The sequence below is a fragment of the Leptonotus elevatus genome, chromosome 16 (assembly GCF_054856555.1).
Source record: "Leptonotus elevatus isolate MCC_2025b chromosome 16, RoL_Lele_1.0, whole genome shotgun sequence".
NCBI lineage: Eukaryota > Metazoa > Chordata > Actinopteri > Syngnathiformes > Syngnathidae > Leptonotus > Leptonotus elevatus.
In genome coordinates this window covers 2447704-2462661 of record NC_141254.1, presented here as the reverse complement: position 1 = coordinate 2462661, position 14958 = coordinate 2447704, and the positions used below count along the sequence as shown (strand labels likewise).

The 14958-nt window shown below is 39.6% G+C and overlaps 1 protein-coding gene across 1 annotated transcript; it reads left to right on the top strand.

Moving 5' to 3' along the window:
• Positions 1 to 2617: 2617 nt before the first annotated feature.
• capns1a (calpain, small subunit 1 a) lies at positions 2618 to 14788 on the top strand. The gene is made up of 11 exons (XM_086098955.1): positions 2618 to 2832; positions 4013 to 4069; positions 4153 to 4189; positions 4280 to 4372; positions 8592 to 8649; positions 8812 to 8876; positions 10614 to 10682; positions 11122 to 11200; positions 13426 to 13542; positions 13620 to 13678; positions 13773 to 14788. Exons 2-11 carry the CDS (start codon positions 4023 to 4025, stop codon positions 13797 to 13799), a joined length of 651 nt encoding a protein of 216 aa, XP_085955081.1. The 5' UTR covers positions 2618 to 2832; positions 4013 to 4022; the 3' UTR covers positions 13800 to 14788.
• The last annotated feature ends 170 nt before the right edge of the window (positions 14789 to 14958 follow it).

Below are 14958 nucleotides of genomic sequence, written 5' to 3'. Positions count from 1 at the left end.
CGCGGCAGCCCCATGTACCCGTGCCGGCTCCGCGGCAGCCCCATGTACCCGTGCCGGCTCCGCGGCAGCCCCATGTACCCGTGCCGGCTCCGCGGCAGCCCCAGGTTCCCGTGCCGGCTCCGCGGTAGCCCCATGTACCCGTGCCGGCTCCGCGGCAGCCCCAGGTTCCCGTGCCGGCTCCGCGGCAGCCCCAGGTTCCCGTGCCGGCTCCGCGGCAGCCCCAGGTTCCCGTGCCGGCTCCGCGGCAGCCCCAGGTACCCGTGCCGCCTCCGCGGCAGCCCCAAGACCCCGTGCCAGGTCTGCCGCCTCCACGGCAGCCCCAAGGCCCCGTGCCAGGTCTGCCGCCTCCACGGCAGCCCCAAGACCCCGTGCCAGGTCTGCCGCCTCCACGGCAGCCCCAAGACCCCGTGCCAGGTCTGCCGCCTCCACGGCAGCCCCAAGACCCCGTGCCAGGTCTGCCGCCTCCACGGCAGCCCCAAGACCCCGTGCCAGGTCTGCCGCCTCCACGGCAGCCTCAAGACCCCGTGCCAGGTCTGCCGCCTACACGGCAGCCTCAAGACCCCTTGCCAGGTCTGCCGCCTCCACAGCAGTCTCAAGACCCCGTGCCACGGCAGCCTCAAGACACCGTGCCACGGCAGCCTCAAGTCACCGTGCCACGGCAGCCTCAAGACACCGTGCCACGGCAGCCTCAAGACACCGTGCCACGGCAGCCTCAAGACCCCGTGCCACGGCAGCCTCAAGACCCCGTGCCACGGCAGCCTCAAGACCCCGTGCCACGGCAGCCTCAAGACCCCGGACCAAGGAGGTGCATGTCCCACTGCCGTCTTCTCCCTGTCTGGCGGCGCACGTTGTGGTCGCCCTTTGCTCCAGTGTGGCGTCCGGGGCGCCCTCCGGACCGGCGCCGCCGGGCTCCCCTCGTCTGGCGTCCGGGACGCCCCCCGGACTGGCCTTGATGGGTGTGCCAGGTTCCCGCCTCCGGGCCCCCTCCGCCCGCCCTGTTTTTGGACCTTTTTGTGTTAGGGACGTCTGGGAGCCGTCCCTTGAGGGAGGGGTTCTGTCATGTTTTGGGTTCTGTTTTCCTTGTGTGTCTCCCTTGGTCTTGTTTAAGTGTGATCCTGCCCTTCCTCGTGTGATCCAATCAGTGCCCTCAGCCACTTGTGTCTTGCCCCAGGTGTGTCTTGTTGTGTCGTTAGCCTGTGTATTTAGTCTGCTGTCTCCCCTCTGTCTGTGTCGGGTCATTGTTGTATTTCCCCCTGTGATGCTGCCCGTTTTTGCCTTGGATTTTCCCCCCCATGTCATGCTGCCCGTTTTGCCTTGTTGTTTTCTCCATGTTGTGTTTTTCCTTGCAATTTAGATCTCGCCTTTTGTTTTGTAGAAATTAAAATCCCTTTTTTGATCGAACCTCTGCCTCCTTGCCCTGTCTTCCCGCATTTGGGTCCTCAAGCTCCCCCTTCTTGACAGTGAGGAAGATGCACCAATCCATATATGGTATGATGCCCTCATGATTTTGCCGGTGTTACATGTCTGACAAATTCCGCACATCATCATCTAACGTATAATTCAAGTCAGAGATGTATTAGTACCCGTTTAAAAAGCTACTTTGCTGATTCTATGCCACAAAATAACATTACGCTATATTAAACTGTAGACTATGTAGGTGTGTCAAGTATGTTTGAGTCATCTTTTTACCTCAAGGAAGAGCCAATCTAATTCAACTTTATAAAGCATTTTAAAAACAACACAGCTGACCAAAGGGCTGTACACAAATCAAAGAAACAGGGACAAAATAAGCAATAACAAAAATAATAATAAAAAAGATAACAAATCAATAAAATACTAAAACAGTAAAAATAAAAAAATTAATCAAAACTTTTTTTAAACGCTCGGAAAATTAAACAAAAACACAAAAAGACTATAAACCAACTCAGAATAATAATAGCTGCACATCCTTAAAAAAAATAACCCTAACCCCTGTTAAAATCAATAATCATTTATTTTTGCGTTTCAATTGAAGTAAAAGCAATTGAAGTAAGAGCAATTGAAGTAAGAGCAATGCCAGAATATGAGAATGAAGTTTAGTATTATGCATAAATACCGAGTTTGTATGCATCAAAATGACGTGTGGGGTGGGAGGGAGTCAGCTTCCCCCACTAGGAGGTTGGGAGGGTTGGAAATGGGGGGTGCTTTCCCCAGGTTGTGGGGTACCATGCCCTTTTCATAAGATTTTACATTTAGTTTTATAAAAAGTTTCAGCATGCACCACGTGCGTGTTAGAGAAAACAGACATTTTTCTTAAGAGGGGAAGAATTTCATGATCTCACTCTTCCCATGATATATTAATTTACACTCTAAAAAATGGTACTGGTCGAGTGTTTGTGCGAAATAAAGTCGTCAGGCACCAGATACATTTTTAAATAAACTATAAATCTACTTAAAATATATATATTTCTGGATCCAGATGATTTTACTGTGTGCAACCACTTGATGATTTTTTCAGTGTACGAAACCACATTGTCCCATCATTTAATTGATAGCCATTCTTGATGCTTATTTAAATTTAAATTTCTTGGGACGTGCTTGCGATTCCCTCTAATTCCAGTAGACGGCAGTCATGTAACAAAGCAAGCAAACAAGAGGTGCGGTTTTGGCAGCAGGACTCAACTTGTCCGACATACTCTCGTCCTGCTTGCTCTTCTTTCTCTCTATTCTCTGGTTCTGCTAGCGGCACAGTCAGGGTGTGTTTGTGTTGACTGATCCTAGTGCCAGCTGCCTCGGAACTTGCCAAACCCCGGCCGACTGTCCAGCTAACAACTTGAGTGACTGCCTACAACGGTAAGTTATTGCACTTTATATAATTATCAACCCACGTAAGGTTGGATAACTATTAGCTAAATTAAAAGGTTGTCCAATTCGACAGGCAAGGTTGCGTTCCTCGTCGTTAGCTTGCTAGCTTCGTGTTAGCCGATACTAATATTAGCTAACTCGGGCAAATGTTGCTACGTAGGCGAGGCTTCGTCAAAACAGCACTGTTGAAACTGTATGGTTTGGAGATATTTCAACCACGAATATGTGTTTTCCCCCGCAATTTATTCCATCCAATAAACAGCGAAAAACAACATGATACAGTATTCGTTTTCAACGTCAAAGAACGAATGATACCGGTCTTACGGTACGGGTTGTGTGGAAAAACGGCTCATAGTTAAGGCTTGAAGACTTATTGGAGATCACAAGCGAAGAAGAAATAAACTTTGTTGGTCTCTTTCAGCGTTCGAAGTGCGGCTGCGTTTTCCACCAAGGTGGCGGGTGTGTCACAAGACGACGTAAAACGAGAACTACATGCATACAGACATTCATAATGTTTTATACTAGGGGGCGGGGCAGTCAAAAATTACACAATAACCCCAATTTTAATGCAACTTGAGGGGCTTTTGGTTACTATAACCCTGTCAGAAATCTGAGTATCCCCAGTTAAGCATCCCCAGTATATATTTAATATTCTAACATTCTAAAATTTATTTATAAATGATTTTAGTCATATACAATATTTACAATGTTTTTAATTACCTAAAACAAGAGGCATAGTGATGTCTACACTCATCTGTATTCAGTAAGTGTAATGGTGGCTAGTCAGTGTGACCCAATGTAAAAAAAGAGGTAAATAGGTAAAGATTTGTGCACTCCAAGCGGAAGTATGCCACAAAATTAAACAGAGTTCAACAAAACGACTCATCATATCGAAATACCATTTATCATGCTAATCTAAAAATAGACTTTTATATGAAATGTTTTTTATTTTCATATAAATATATTTGTTGATTATTATTTTTTATTTAGTTTTTTTGTCAAGGGTTTTAGGGTGACCACTATCAGTTCTGGGGTGGCCTCTGTTGACCAGCTGCCACTTCTTGTTTAATTTCACCATGTGTTTAATTGGTACTGTTGAATCCAGACCCAAGTATTGTTTGTGATGTATGTATTTTTGAGTAATATGTGTTACATTTGATATTCACAGCTGACTCAAAATGTCATTTGCCAGAAAGTTCATTGGTGGCCTGATTAATGTCATCGGGTGAGATAATGCACAAAGAATCATCCAAGAGTAAAACATGCACATAGGTTTTTAAACTTCTCTATTTAATTGTGCTTTTGCAGGAACATCGACCCAGCCCAGTTCATTCCCTCTGAACCTGTGAGTGACATGCATTTCCTATTTAACTCACTGTGTGCATCACTGCGCCATTAACTCAGTCTAATGACAATGTTTGTAATGTTCACGCAGCCTGCGCCTCGCAGACCTCTTGCATATGCAGAGCAGCATGAGAGCGATGAAGAGAAACAGTTCCGCAGAGTCTTCCAGCAACTCGCCGGAGATGTGAGTGTACCATCAGACTCAGCTGTCTGTCTGTCTTTTTTGTTGCCTCTGTTGATAGTTTAAACTGTTAATTAAATAAAAACAACATAGATGATTTTCAGAGAATAGCTGAGGATGGGGTTTGACATAAAAAAGGTGGATAGGTGATGAAATGATGAATAATTAACTGAAAAGTTGGGGTTCACTCTATTTGAAATACAATTATCCACTTTTATAATTTTTTTTTGCACGTACAGATGTGTTTCTGCAATAGTACCTGCCTGGACAAGATGTGTTGCCCAAATTGCTTTTGTGAATGTTTAGCACATGTATATCTTATATATCTACTGACCCCATGAGCTGTTTCTATTTCATTATTTGCAAGCTCCTTTTTTCTTGGTTCTCTCTTTAATCCCGCCAGAGATTCCATTTCAGTATTTGAGGAGAAATTACAGTGTGCCCCAGCTATTTGTGGAGGATAAGGCCCGGGCCAGTGCACAAATAGCGAAAATCTGTGTATAATTGATGCCCTTTGTATATGCATTGAAATAAAATAATAATATTTTTGGGCGGAAGTGCTACGAGTAATTAAAAAAAAAAACATTAAGCATTTTCCATGAACCGTTCAGGAATGGCACCCCTCATATAACAAAAACGAAGGGGGAAAAAAATTAAATATTGGGTGAAAAAAACACAAGTTTGCGAAGGCCCGCTGTATTTGATGAGTGAAGAGGGAAACGCGTTTGGAGAAATGAGATGTCTATATTTCATGGCGATTAGATGTATTGTCACTAATATTCATATATTTTATTCACACATTCATGCCCTTTTATGATGTCACTAAATGCATTTTACAACTTTAAAATCTATGAATGCATAGTTCATTTCGATTCCATACATAACACAGAAAAGAAAGCACAAACATCCCTTCGAACAAATCAATTATCAACTGAAAAAGGAATATGCTGAAGCACCAGTCTTTTGTGGGAATGCTGGAAGTTTAGCTCGGTGCTTAGAGCAATTTCTTCCCACCACGGAGAACCTGGGTTAAAATCCCGCTTGGACATCATTTAAGTACATTCAATGGTTCGATACCAACTGACTATCATATCAGGAAATGGATTATAATTTCTCTGAAATGATTAAATGCCACAAAAGGTCCGGTTCAGCGTGGGAAACGAACTCTGATCCATTTAAAGCGGACCAAACAGTGCAGGTCTGAATACACCCTAATTGTTTTACATTTGATCAATGGCATTATGAGGATTCATTATTTTTACATTTTCTTTTTTTCTTTAACACCATCAGAAAAGTACACAGCTTCAACGCATCCTCCAATCCATTCCACAATTTTACACCCAAAACTGAAACACGTTCTCACATCCTATGTTGGTCCTCACTTAACACGTTTCAAAAATAAATAAGCCCCTAAAAATTATAATTTCCTTCTCTTAATTTAAAGAGATTCTGACTTCAAACAGGTAGGCTATTGTTCACTGTACTAAAAAGCATGAAGAGCAGGAAGAATGGCAACAAAAATCTTGTAAATAGTGACCCTGCAAATTCAGTGTTTGTAAAGTCTGAGACCAGGCTGTGACTAAAAGCTCTATAAATGGTCTTGTAATGTAAGCAGGTATGAGATGATAGTTTTCAAAGGTACTTTTCTCACATTTTCTCAGAAGTCTTCTGATGTACAGGTAGCACAATACTGGCAATATTTACTTGATCCTACTTTGATAGTATTCTCCACATAGGATCAAGAAGGCTAAAGAAAAACTATAATTGAAGAACAACTGTTGTCCTTTTTCAATTTCACTAGCTAAGCAGTGCAGGACAAATATATTTTCATTTCATGTAATTTAGACTCATTATACCTTGGCAATAGTCAGAAAGCAGACTCAGCTCTTCAACATCTGTAGTAGTTGCCATTTTGCATTTGTCCGCAATGGGACACCAACTGTGATTTCAGTCCCGAAGCCCTCGTCCTTACATATAAGCTACTACTCTTTTATTTTATTTTTATTTTTTTTAGATGTTTGTGTAGCGATTATTTGGGTTGCCGTAATGGCTTAATGAGAAATTTAGAGAGTACTGAGGGTAGTTGTAATTTCCTCAGCAACCTCTGGGGCACCACGTTGACTTTGCTTGTTTGTAGGAGCAAAATAAACTATAAAAATCCTATTATCAAGTATTCATAATCTGAAGTTGCTACTTTAGTTAATCATGGAGTTCTTTGCTTTCATAAGAGAATTACTAATCCACTCAGTAAACACAAATTATTCGGAAGAAATTGAATTTCTAGACAACAAATGTATTTAGTAAACACACATATATCAGTCACAGCCTAACCTATTAATGAAACGGAATAAAAATGCGAATCAAAGATAAAAAGAAAACTTGCAACCTAACCTAAAGATAAAAGAAGGTAGATGAAAAAGGTAGATGGAAGCGTTTGACCTGTCAATTATTTTATGTTTGAATAAAAGCGTTGCACCAGTAGTATATGGTCAGATTGCAATGCAGGCGCAACTCATGGACTAGTTCAGTCGCACGGGAGAGAGAGAGAGACTCGAGCGTCGATCCTCGGTTGAATGCTGGTATGCTGCCCGGGAGTCTCTGGCTGCTGGTCGGTGATGCACGCACGGCGTGGAGGCAGCGCCCGGTCCTTTTGTGAGCGCTGAGGGACGCCTCGGGCTCACGGCTGGAACAGACACGCATGTTTTGGGGATGCGCAGTGTGTTTGCGAGTCCTTGCTTGATCCGTGCTTTGAGACGCGTGTTGTGACTCAAGTCCGGGGCTCAAAGGAAGAAGCCGCGTGGTCACCCTCAGCGACCACGTTTCTCGTGATGATCAAGAAAGGTTCATGGGGCCAGACGTGAGGTGGAGAGAGGGTGGAGGAGTTGCAGAAGAGCCCTTGAGCAGTTCATGGGGAAGAGAGTTCAGGAAAAGAGTTGGGATAGTATTTGATAATTTTTGGATCAGAATTGACAAGCCAGATGCTTCATTTATCATTTTGAACACATTTCAAACATTACCGCGATCTTAAAGTTATTGAATCCGCTAAGCTTACTAATTAGCTGGTGGCTACAGAAATTACACACGTCATTCATTTGAGATAGACATACAGGTTATGTACAAAGATAAACAACAGGAGTTATTTGATGTCAGTCAAGTATATAGAGTCCGTGTATGTCCCGAATTATGTAGACTTCAGATTAATTTGGAGCGGCAGGATTCTTGAGGATAACCGATAGTGACCGTTGGAGGGCACTGTTGTACCATACAACTTCCAAGGGGCATTGTTTCCCCCCCCAAAAAACACATGGCTAATTCCTGTGGATAGGCCAGACCATAAAAGATGGTCTGGGGACTGCTTATCAGACAGGATTTCAGGTCTGTCGGAGCTGTGATATGCGTTTCCTGGGTGTTATAAAACGAAGTCCAGTCCCTGCTGGAGGGAAACTCAGAGTCCTTTCGAACTGAAAACACAGAGTTAAGACACGCACACACATTCCCCCAGGGGGAAATGTTTAAAAAGGCACATAAAATGAAAACAATTGAGGGTGACTGGCAATATTCGTTACATTTGATACCAATTTTTTCGAGACCGATACCAGTACTTGTACTAAGATTCTTGAATAGTCACAAATACAGATACCAAGCACCGATAACTTAACTTAACACTAGTACTTTTAATACTTGTACATAACCCCCCCCCAATAAAAATATAAATTACAGATATTTTTAAAGAAAGACCTCTGCATCCCAATATACCACTTTTTACTTAAAGTGATCATTTCATTTATTTTTATTTTTTTGTTCTAAAACATTTGTGCTTTTGTATGGCTTTTATAAAATATAATTTTGTTTGGCTTGCTCAAAGCAAATAAAAATATCAAGCAATCAAACTCAAAAAGGCATTATTTGCATGGATTTATATTTGGAGCAGTATTGAATTAATATAAATTATATTTAGGCTGGTTCATCCCTTATATTCTGTACAATGTTTTATCATGCATTTAGCAACATATAGAACATAAAAATGCTCTGAAAAAAATTGTGATTCTGCACTGCCTTTTCATTACATGCAGTTAGATTTTATACAGAATATTTTTTTTGTTTGTTTTGTTCCCAATTTTATTTGTATTTTTTTTTTTTTTTTTTTTTTTTTTTACAATTTTACATTACATATTAGATTGTATGGCTGCACTTTTAAACTGTTACTCTTGAATTTTCACAGGACATGGAAGTGAGTCCAGCTGAACTCATGAATATCCTAAACAAAATCATTGGAAAACGTAAGTTACTTTGTCATACTGTACTTGCACATCTTTTACACATATGTCTACTGCCTTTTATGATTTCTTTGGAGTCTGATGCGAATCAGACTGTAATATACTGTAATGTAACGCTGTATATTGTATTGCAGAAGAAAAAAAAGTGTGTGTGTGTTGTTTCAGATGGAGATCTAAAGACCGATGGTTTCACTATTGAGTCTTGCAGAAGCATGGTGGCCGTCATGGATGTATCCTTTCTATCTGTGGAAGGCTTTATTTGATGTGTTCCAGAATGAGAAACATGTTACTGAAGCTTATAATTTCAAACGGGCACAATTAGCATGTTTGACAGGCATAAACGATTTTGGACTGATCCCTGAACACAAACTGAAGTGTGCACTGAATGAAATTAGTCCATCACTTTTATTGATTTGTATTGTCTTCTATTTCTGAACGTGATCATTTGGTTAATTAAAGGGGTACAAAGCCAGGCTTGCGTAGGATTTTGACCAATTTTTCAGATTATGCTACCTAAATTGATGGATAGTTTAGAATTCTACTGTACACAGAGGTATTTTTTTTTTTTTTTTTCAAACATCTATCAATCCATCCTTCTATATTCCCTACCACTTATCCTTATTTGGCTCGCTGGTGTGCTGGAGAAGCACTGCAAATTGCCGCGTAGCAGAATCTGGTGGCCACAGAACAACGTGGCGAATAGATAGTAGAGATGTAACGATATCCAAACATCACGATATGATAAATATCCCAATATGAACCTCACAATATGATAATTATCACGGTATTGTGGGGAGGTTGGCAATATAAATAGGCTCATTGTACCGTATAAAAACTCACGCTATTGTAAAAAAAAAAAAATCATATGTGGGGTGGGGGGGGGGCAATATTGTGTTTTTATACTTAATAACAGCAGTGACGGATAAATAGGCTTGGCTATGGCATTGACGTGCTCTTGGCTCATCGGGCACCATGGTCTGTGTAGTTCACAATGTTGTGTCCGGCTGAAGCTGGCCCCCAATTATAATTTTTTTTGACAGATGTTGAAAAATATTTGATGGCATGACTGTTTTATAGGAGTGATAACCGCTGCAGTGGCCAAAACATTCCTAATTAAAATTAAACAGCATTATTACACTAACCACCAGAGGGTGCTATCACTGCACAAATGGAATACAACCTCACCTTTTTAACAGATGTACTGCTTTTAATATCTTGACATAACAATATTGTGGCAATTTTAATATCGCGATATCACAATATTGCCATTATCGTTACATCCTTAATAGATAGTAGTATTGTGTTCTAATGCTGTCAAAGTTACAGCATTAATTCATTGATTAATCACAAAAAATTATTGCATTAATCACGTATTAACGCAGATTAATCACACTATTAATATTATTGTGTATGACATTCAGAATATTTGTTCATGTCAAACTATTGAGATATTTTTTTCCATTTTAAATTATGCAAGTAGTTAACTGATTAGAAAAAGAGGAGGGTGAGTGTGCAGTGGATCAAAAAATGTATAGACATCCTCATATTCTAAGATGTGATTAATCTGATTTTTTTAAATATAATTTGACAGCTCTAATTTTAACGTGTATGTTGTACATAAATTTAGTGCATGAGCTGTCCATTGTCGGTAAATATACATTATTGAAAAATTTTCCCCCCTTATGAGATTTTTTTTTTTTAAGCATTACGAAAAAATATCAATGCCGTTATCAGCGACTAGTTGACTCGACTTTCATTTTATTAGTGTCGATTAAAACCTATATGAAATCATGCAGCACCTCGTGCCCATGTAGTCAGCCTTTCACAGCAGGTAAAACTACTGTAAGTGAGATGTGAACTGGGTGTGTATGTTAAGTAAGGTGGACTGAAAAACACCTTAGGCAAATATGCCGGGGCACATGTTTGCATGTGCTTGATGAACACCGTGGACCTTAATGATGTTCCAGAGTGACAGCACTGGAAAACTTGGCTTCCATGAATTCAAATACCTCTGGAATAACATAAAGAAATGGCAGGCAAGTATTGCAGACTTGACACATTTGTTCTACATGGGTGTTTCCTTTCTCTGCTGTTGCATTCCTGTGGTCAGTTTTAATCGTCAGCAGTGAGTCAGAGAAGAAAAAAAAATTATAGTACAATGCAACAAAGGCAACAACAGTACAGTTCAAGTATTTTTGGAATTGCAAAGCGGTCAAGTAACATATTCCATTCCACTCAATAATAATTTCACTTTTTGAATTAAGTAAAAAAAATAAAAGAGCGCCATCCATTCTATTCTCTGCGGATTTCTGTTGTTTACAAACTTTCACATTTTTTCCGGCATACCTTGACGACAAGCCTCTTCAGTTTTAAGTTTGACTAGATAATTTACAAGCTTCAGTACCTTAATACTCAAATTCCACATCCTTTCAAACTTGAATGCATGTTTGAAAAATGTTCGTTCTTGTTGTTTAGGGAGTGTACAAGTCCTACGATTCAGATGGCTCTGGTGTTATTGGGGCCGATGAATTGCCCAATGCTTTCAGAGCTGCTGGTGAGTTTTTGTTTTGCCTGCCATTTTGTTCTTTAAATATCACTGAAAATTTATTTTTACATCGTTACTCGGTGCATCTTGAAACAATGCCCATTTTTTACAAATACTTTTCCTTCTTTGTCTTACTGTTTATCTGTGTGACTTTACAAAAACCGTATTAAAACAGTATTTGCAATGTCCCATATTACTATTATTTAGGCAAATTACAAATACTGCATGTACTGTACATTTGTAACTGTGGTGATTCCTGCGCAGTCCAAGCCACACCTACTCAAAACCCGTGCCACCATTTGGAGTGCTCTGACTGTTGAGCTATAAGCCCAGGCCGCATCCTCTTTCAAAGGCTGCTGAAGCATTCCCACATATGTTATTGTGGTTTCTATTCTTCACACTTACTTGCCCCATAACAACTCCCACATAATACTTCCGATTTAGACTGTTCGAATTTAAACTTGCTTCAAAAATTCACGCCTCCCGGGGTATATATCGTCTGACTACATATTACTTGCAATATTTGCACAGTTTAACATTATATCTATGAATCAACTTTTCCCCAATTATTTTCAATGGAAAAGACATTGAGCTTTTTCTAAGTCTCACTTTCCACGCCCACTTCCATACATATAACGTAACATCATTACCAGGTTTCTGATACTGCTCTGTGGCACAGTTGGTAAAGTGCATTGTCCAGTAACCAGGAGGTCAAAATGTCATAATTTATCTCTCAATTTACTTCATAAGCATTCCACATGCATTCAGCTATTAGCTAGCATTCAGCTTTCAGCATTCCCACGCAATTTCTCTAAAAATTGCACTTAGTCTAGTTTGTTTTTTCTATTTGACCAAGTTTAGAATTCTCATCAGATGCTGTTGGCTAACATAAATATATATTAATTGTGAGACGCTACAAGGAGGAGGTGCACGCAGCTGTTAAATCGCCTTTTTGGTAGTTTGCAAAATCAATGTATGACTTGCTGCTGCTTTTTAGACAAGTTGAGGTTGCTTGACTGTTGCACATAATGTACTTGTCACTCGCAGTACTGTCAAATATTTGCAACATTACTAGATACTAGATTTTTGTAGATATGTATCTTAAGCATTATACTACAAGTGAAAGCCCAAGCCAATTTATCTGAGAAAGATTTCTGCCACCCTTGTAATTGTTAAATGTTCAATTCTCTTTTGATAACTCAATACTGTATAATATACGCTATATTTGTATGATTAATTGATTTTACAAGTGACAAAGAAGATTTGATTTCTAAACTAGTTAAATTGCCTTGCGCAAGATATTCAATCTCATGTTACCTTCATATGAGCAGCTAATAAAATGTTTTGTATTGGAAACCCCATTTTTGTTCTTGGTTAATGATTTGCATGACATACCAACCTATTTTATGGTCACGAATCACAATCACCTTTTCAAGGTATCTGGAAACTTCATGTTTTCCATATTTTTGCTATGCTACAGGCTACAGCCAAACCCGGATCAGTAATCTGGACATTTTGGCAATTTCCCAGTGGGTCGGCCTGTGAAATGCACTGCCTGAGATGGCTGTTCTAGCCCGCACATTTTTTTTAATTATTATTATTTTCTTTCTAGCCCGCACATTTAATCTCCTCCGGCCCACTGACTTGTTTTAAACTCAAGAAATAAAGTGTGGTTACATTGGTTACATTTAAATCTATTTGCGCTTTCTTGTACAAATGTTCTCTTGTCACTCAAACATAGGGCATTGCTTTATTTATAGCACCGACTGGACTACTTTTATTACTAAGGGTGTCACTAAGTAACAACAATTTAATACCCTACTAGAAACAACACCACTGTAACTGTACAAAATAACATATTAAAAAGGCATAACATTGTCACAAGTGTTATTTGTAATGGCAACAAAGCATGTTTGGAAAGCTTCCACGCAGTCATACAGTTAACGTTAGTCCACTTAGTCCACCGGATATGGTGTGAATAGATTTCAAATAGGAGCACTAACAGGAAGTGACACGTTAGCTGCCTAAATGTTGCTGACTCATCATCAGTGTTTGATAAATCTGCCTTGTTAAATGTAAAGTGTCTTATTACGTGTCCACAAAGTCTTGCATGTTCTCAGTTGAGATTCCATGGAATGTTTCATTCTTAATGCATTATACACTTTTATCTGTGGTATGTGGACAATAAGAACTTCATTTGGTTTAATACGGACTGTTGAAATGATCTTCTGCAGGCTTTCCTCTAAGTGAGCAGCTGTTCCAGATGTTAATTCGCAGGTATTGCGATGAGAGCGGCAACATGGATTTTGACAACTACATTGGCTGTCTTGTAAGGCTGGATGCCATGTGCCGTAAGTTTAAAATGAGCCCACTCAGATATGATATGAGGTGCTCAGACACTAAAATTGACCTGACTGCTCGTGTTTAGGTGCCTTTAAAACGCTGGATAAGGAAAACAATGGGACAATCAAAGTCAATGTTCAGGAGGTAATCTCATCTCACTTTTTGTTTGACATTTTATAGAAGTCTGATTGATTTCAAATCCTTTAATCAACTATCACTGTGTTGTTTGTCTTTTCAGTGGCTTCAATTGACCATGTATTCTTGAGCCCAGAAGGATACTCCTACTTGGACTCGATTTGTTTGGATGTTCTTTATATATATCTATATATTTCTCTCCACCTTCCAACAACTTCCCAGTCTCTCCAAATGTTATTTTCAAAGCAATGCCTGATCACGAGACCGTTATAGGATTGTTGACTGTGCCATATTACTTGTAAGGTAGAAATTATGCTGTATCAACCCAGGGAAGCACAAGCATTCACTGACAATGTTCACAACGCTGAAGAAAAAGCAGTTATACAGTGTGATTAATTGCATGCTGAGTTTAAGTCAATAGGTTTACTGTTTGACATTTGATTTTGAGCTGCACTTAAGTACAAATGAAATGTGAAGACATAATTGCAAATCATAGAGCACATACAATGTGAAATAGTAGGACTGAATCAAAGTTTCAGTTGACAAAAAAAATTTGGGTTAAAATTTTGAAAGTTAGGATCAACTTTAGAAGGTATTCCTCTTAACGCAAATAACAAGAGTTTAATTGCCATAGGTGTTTTTTATTTTATTTTATTTTTTATAATTTTGTTTTGCATTACATCACATACATTTACGCTAGCCTTCAAATGTTGGCTCTAATGAGGGGAAAATGAGTAATCAAATATCGATTGTACATGAAACAATGGAAATATAAGTCAAATATTGTACATCAAACAATGGAAATAATGATGATTTTAGCATACAAAGACAATCAATGATTTGTTTGGACACTATCGTTTTATGTTAAGTATGCACACATGCCCACCTTACTATCTTGTTACGTTTACTATTTGATACAACTTTGCATTCTGTGGATATGCCTGAACCAGCATAATGTGTGAATTAATAAACAATATAGCAGATGTGTATGCTACTGATGCATGCAGCCAATAATTGAGGTGCCTTTTTTCCAAGTTTTTGTCATTGTCGTTATAACCACTTTAACTGCTCAATGAGATGTGCTATATATGAAATAAAGATGTGTTCAATGATGAAGAACACTGGCTAGTGACCAACTTCATTAATGACCAACACTGGTTGAAATGTGCCCTTTCATCATTATCACAAGTAGATTACGCTTGCCTCACTTCCTAAACAATAAGTGCACACTCAAAATTTTGATTGATGGATAGATAGGGGTGTGTACTCCCTCTCCAAAAAAAGATGAC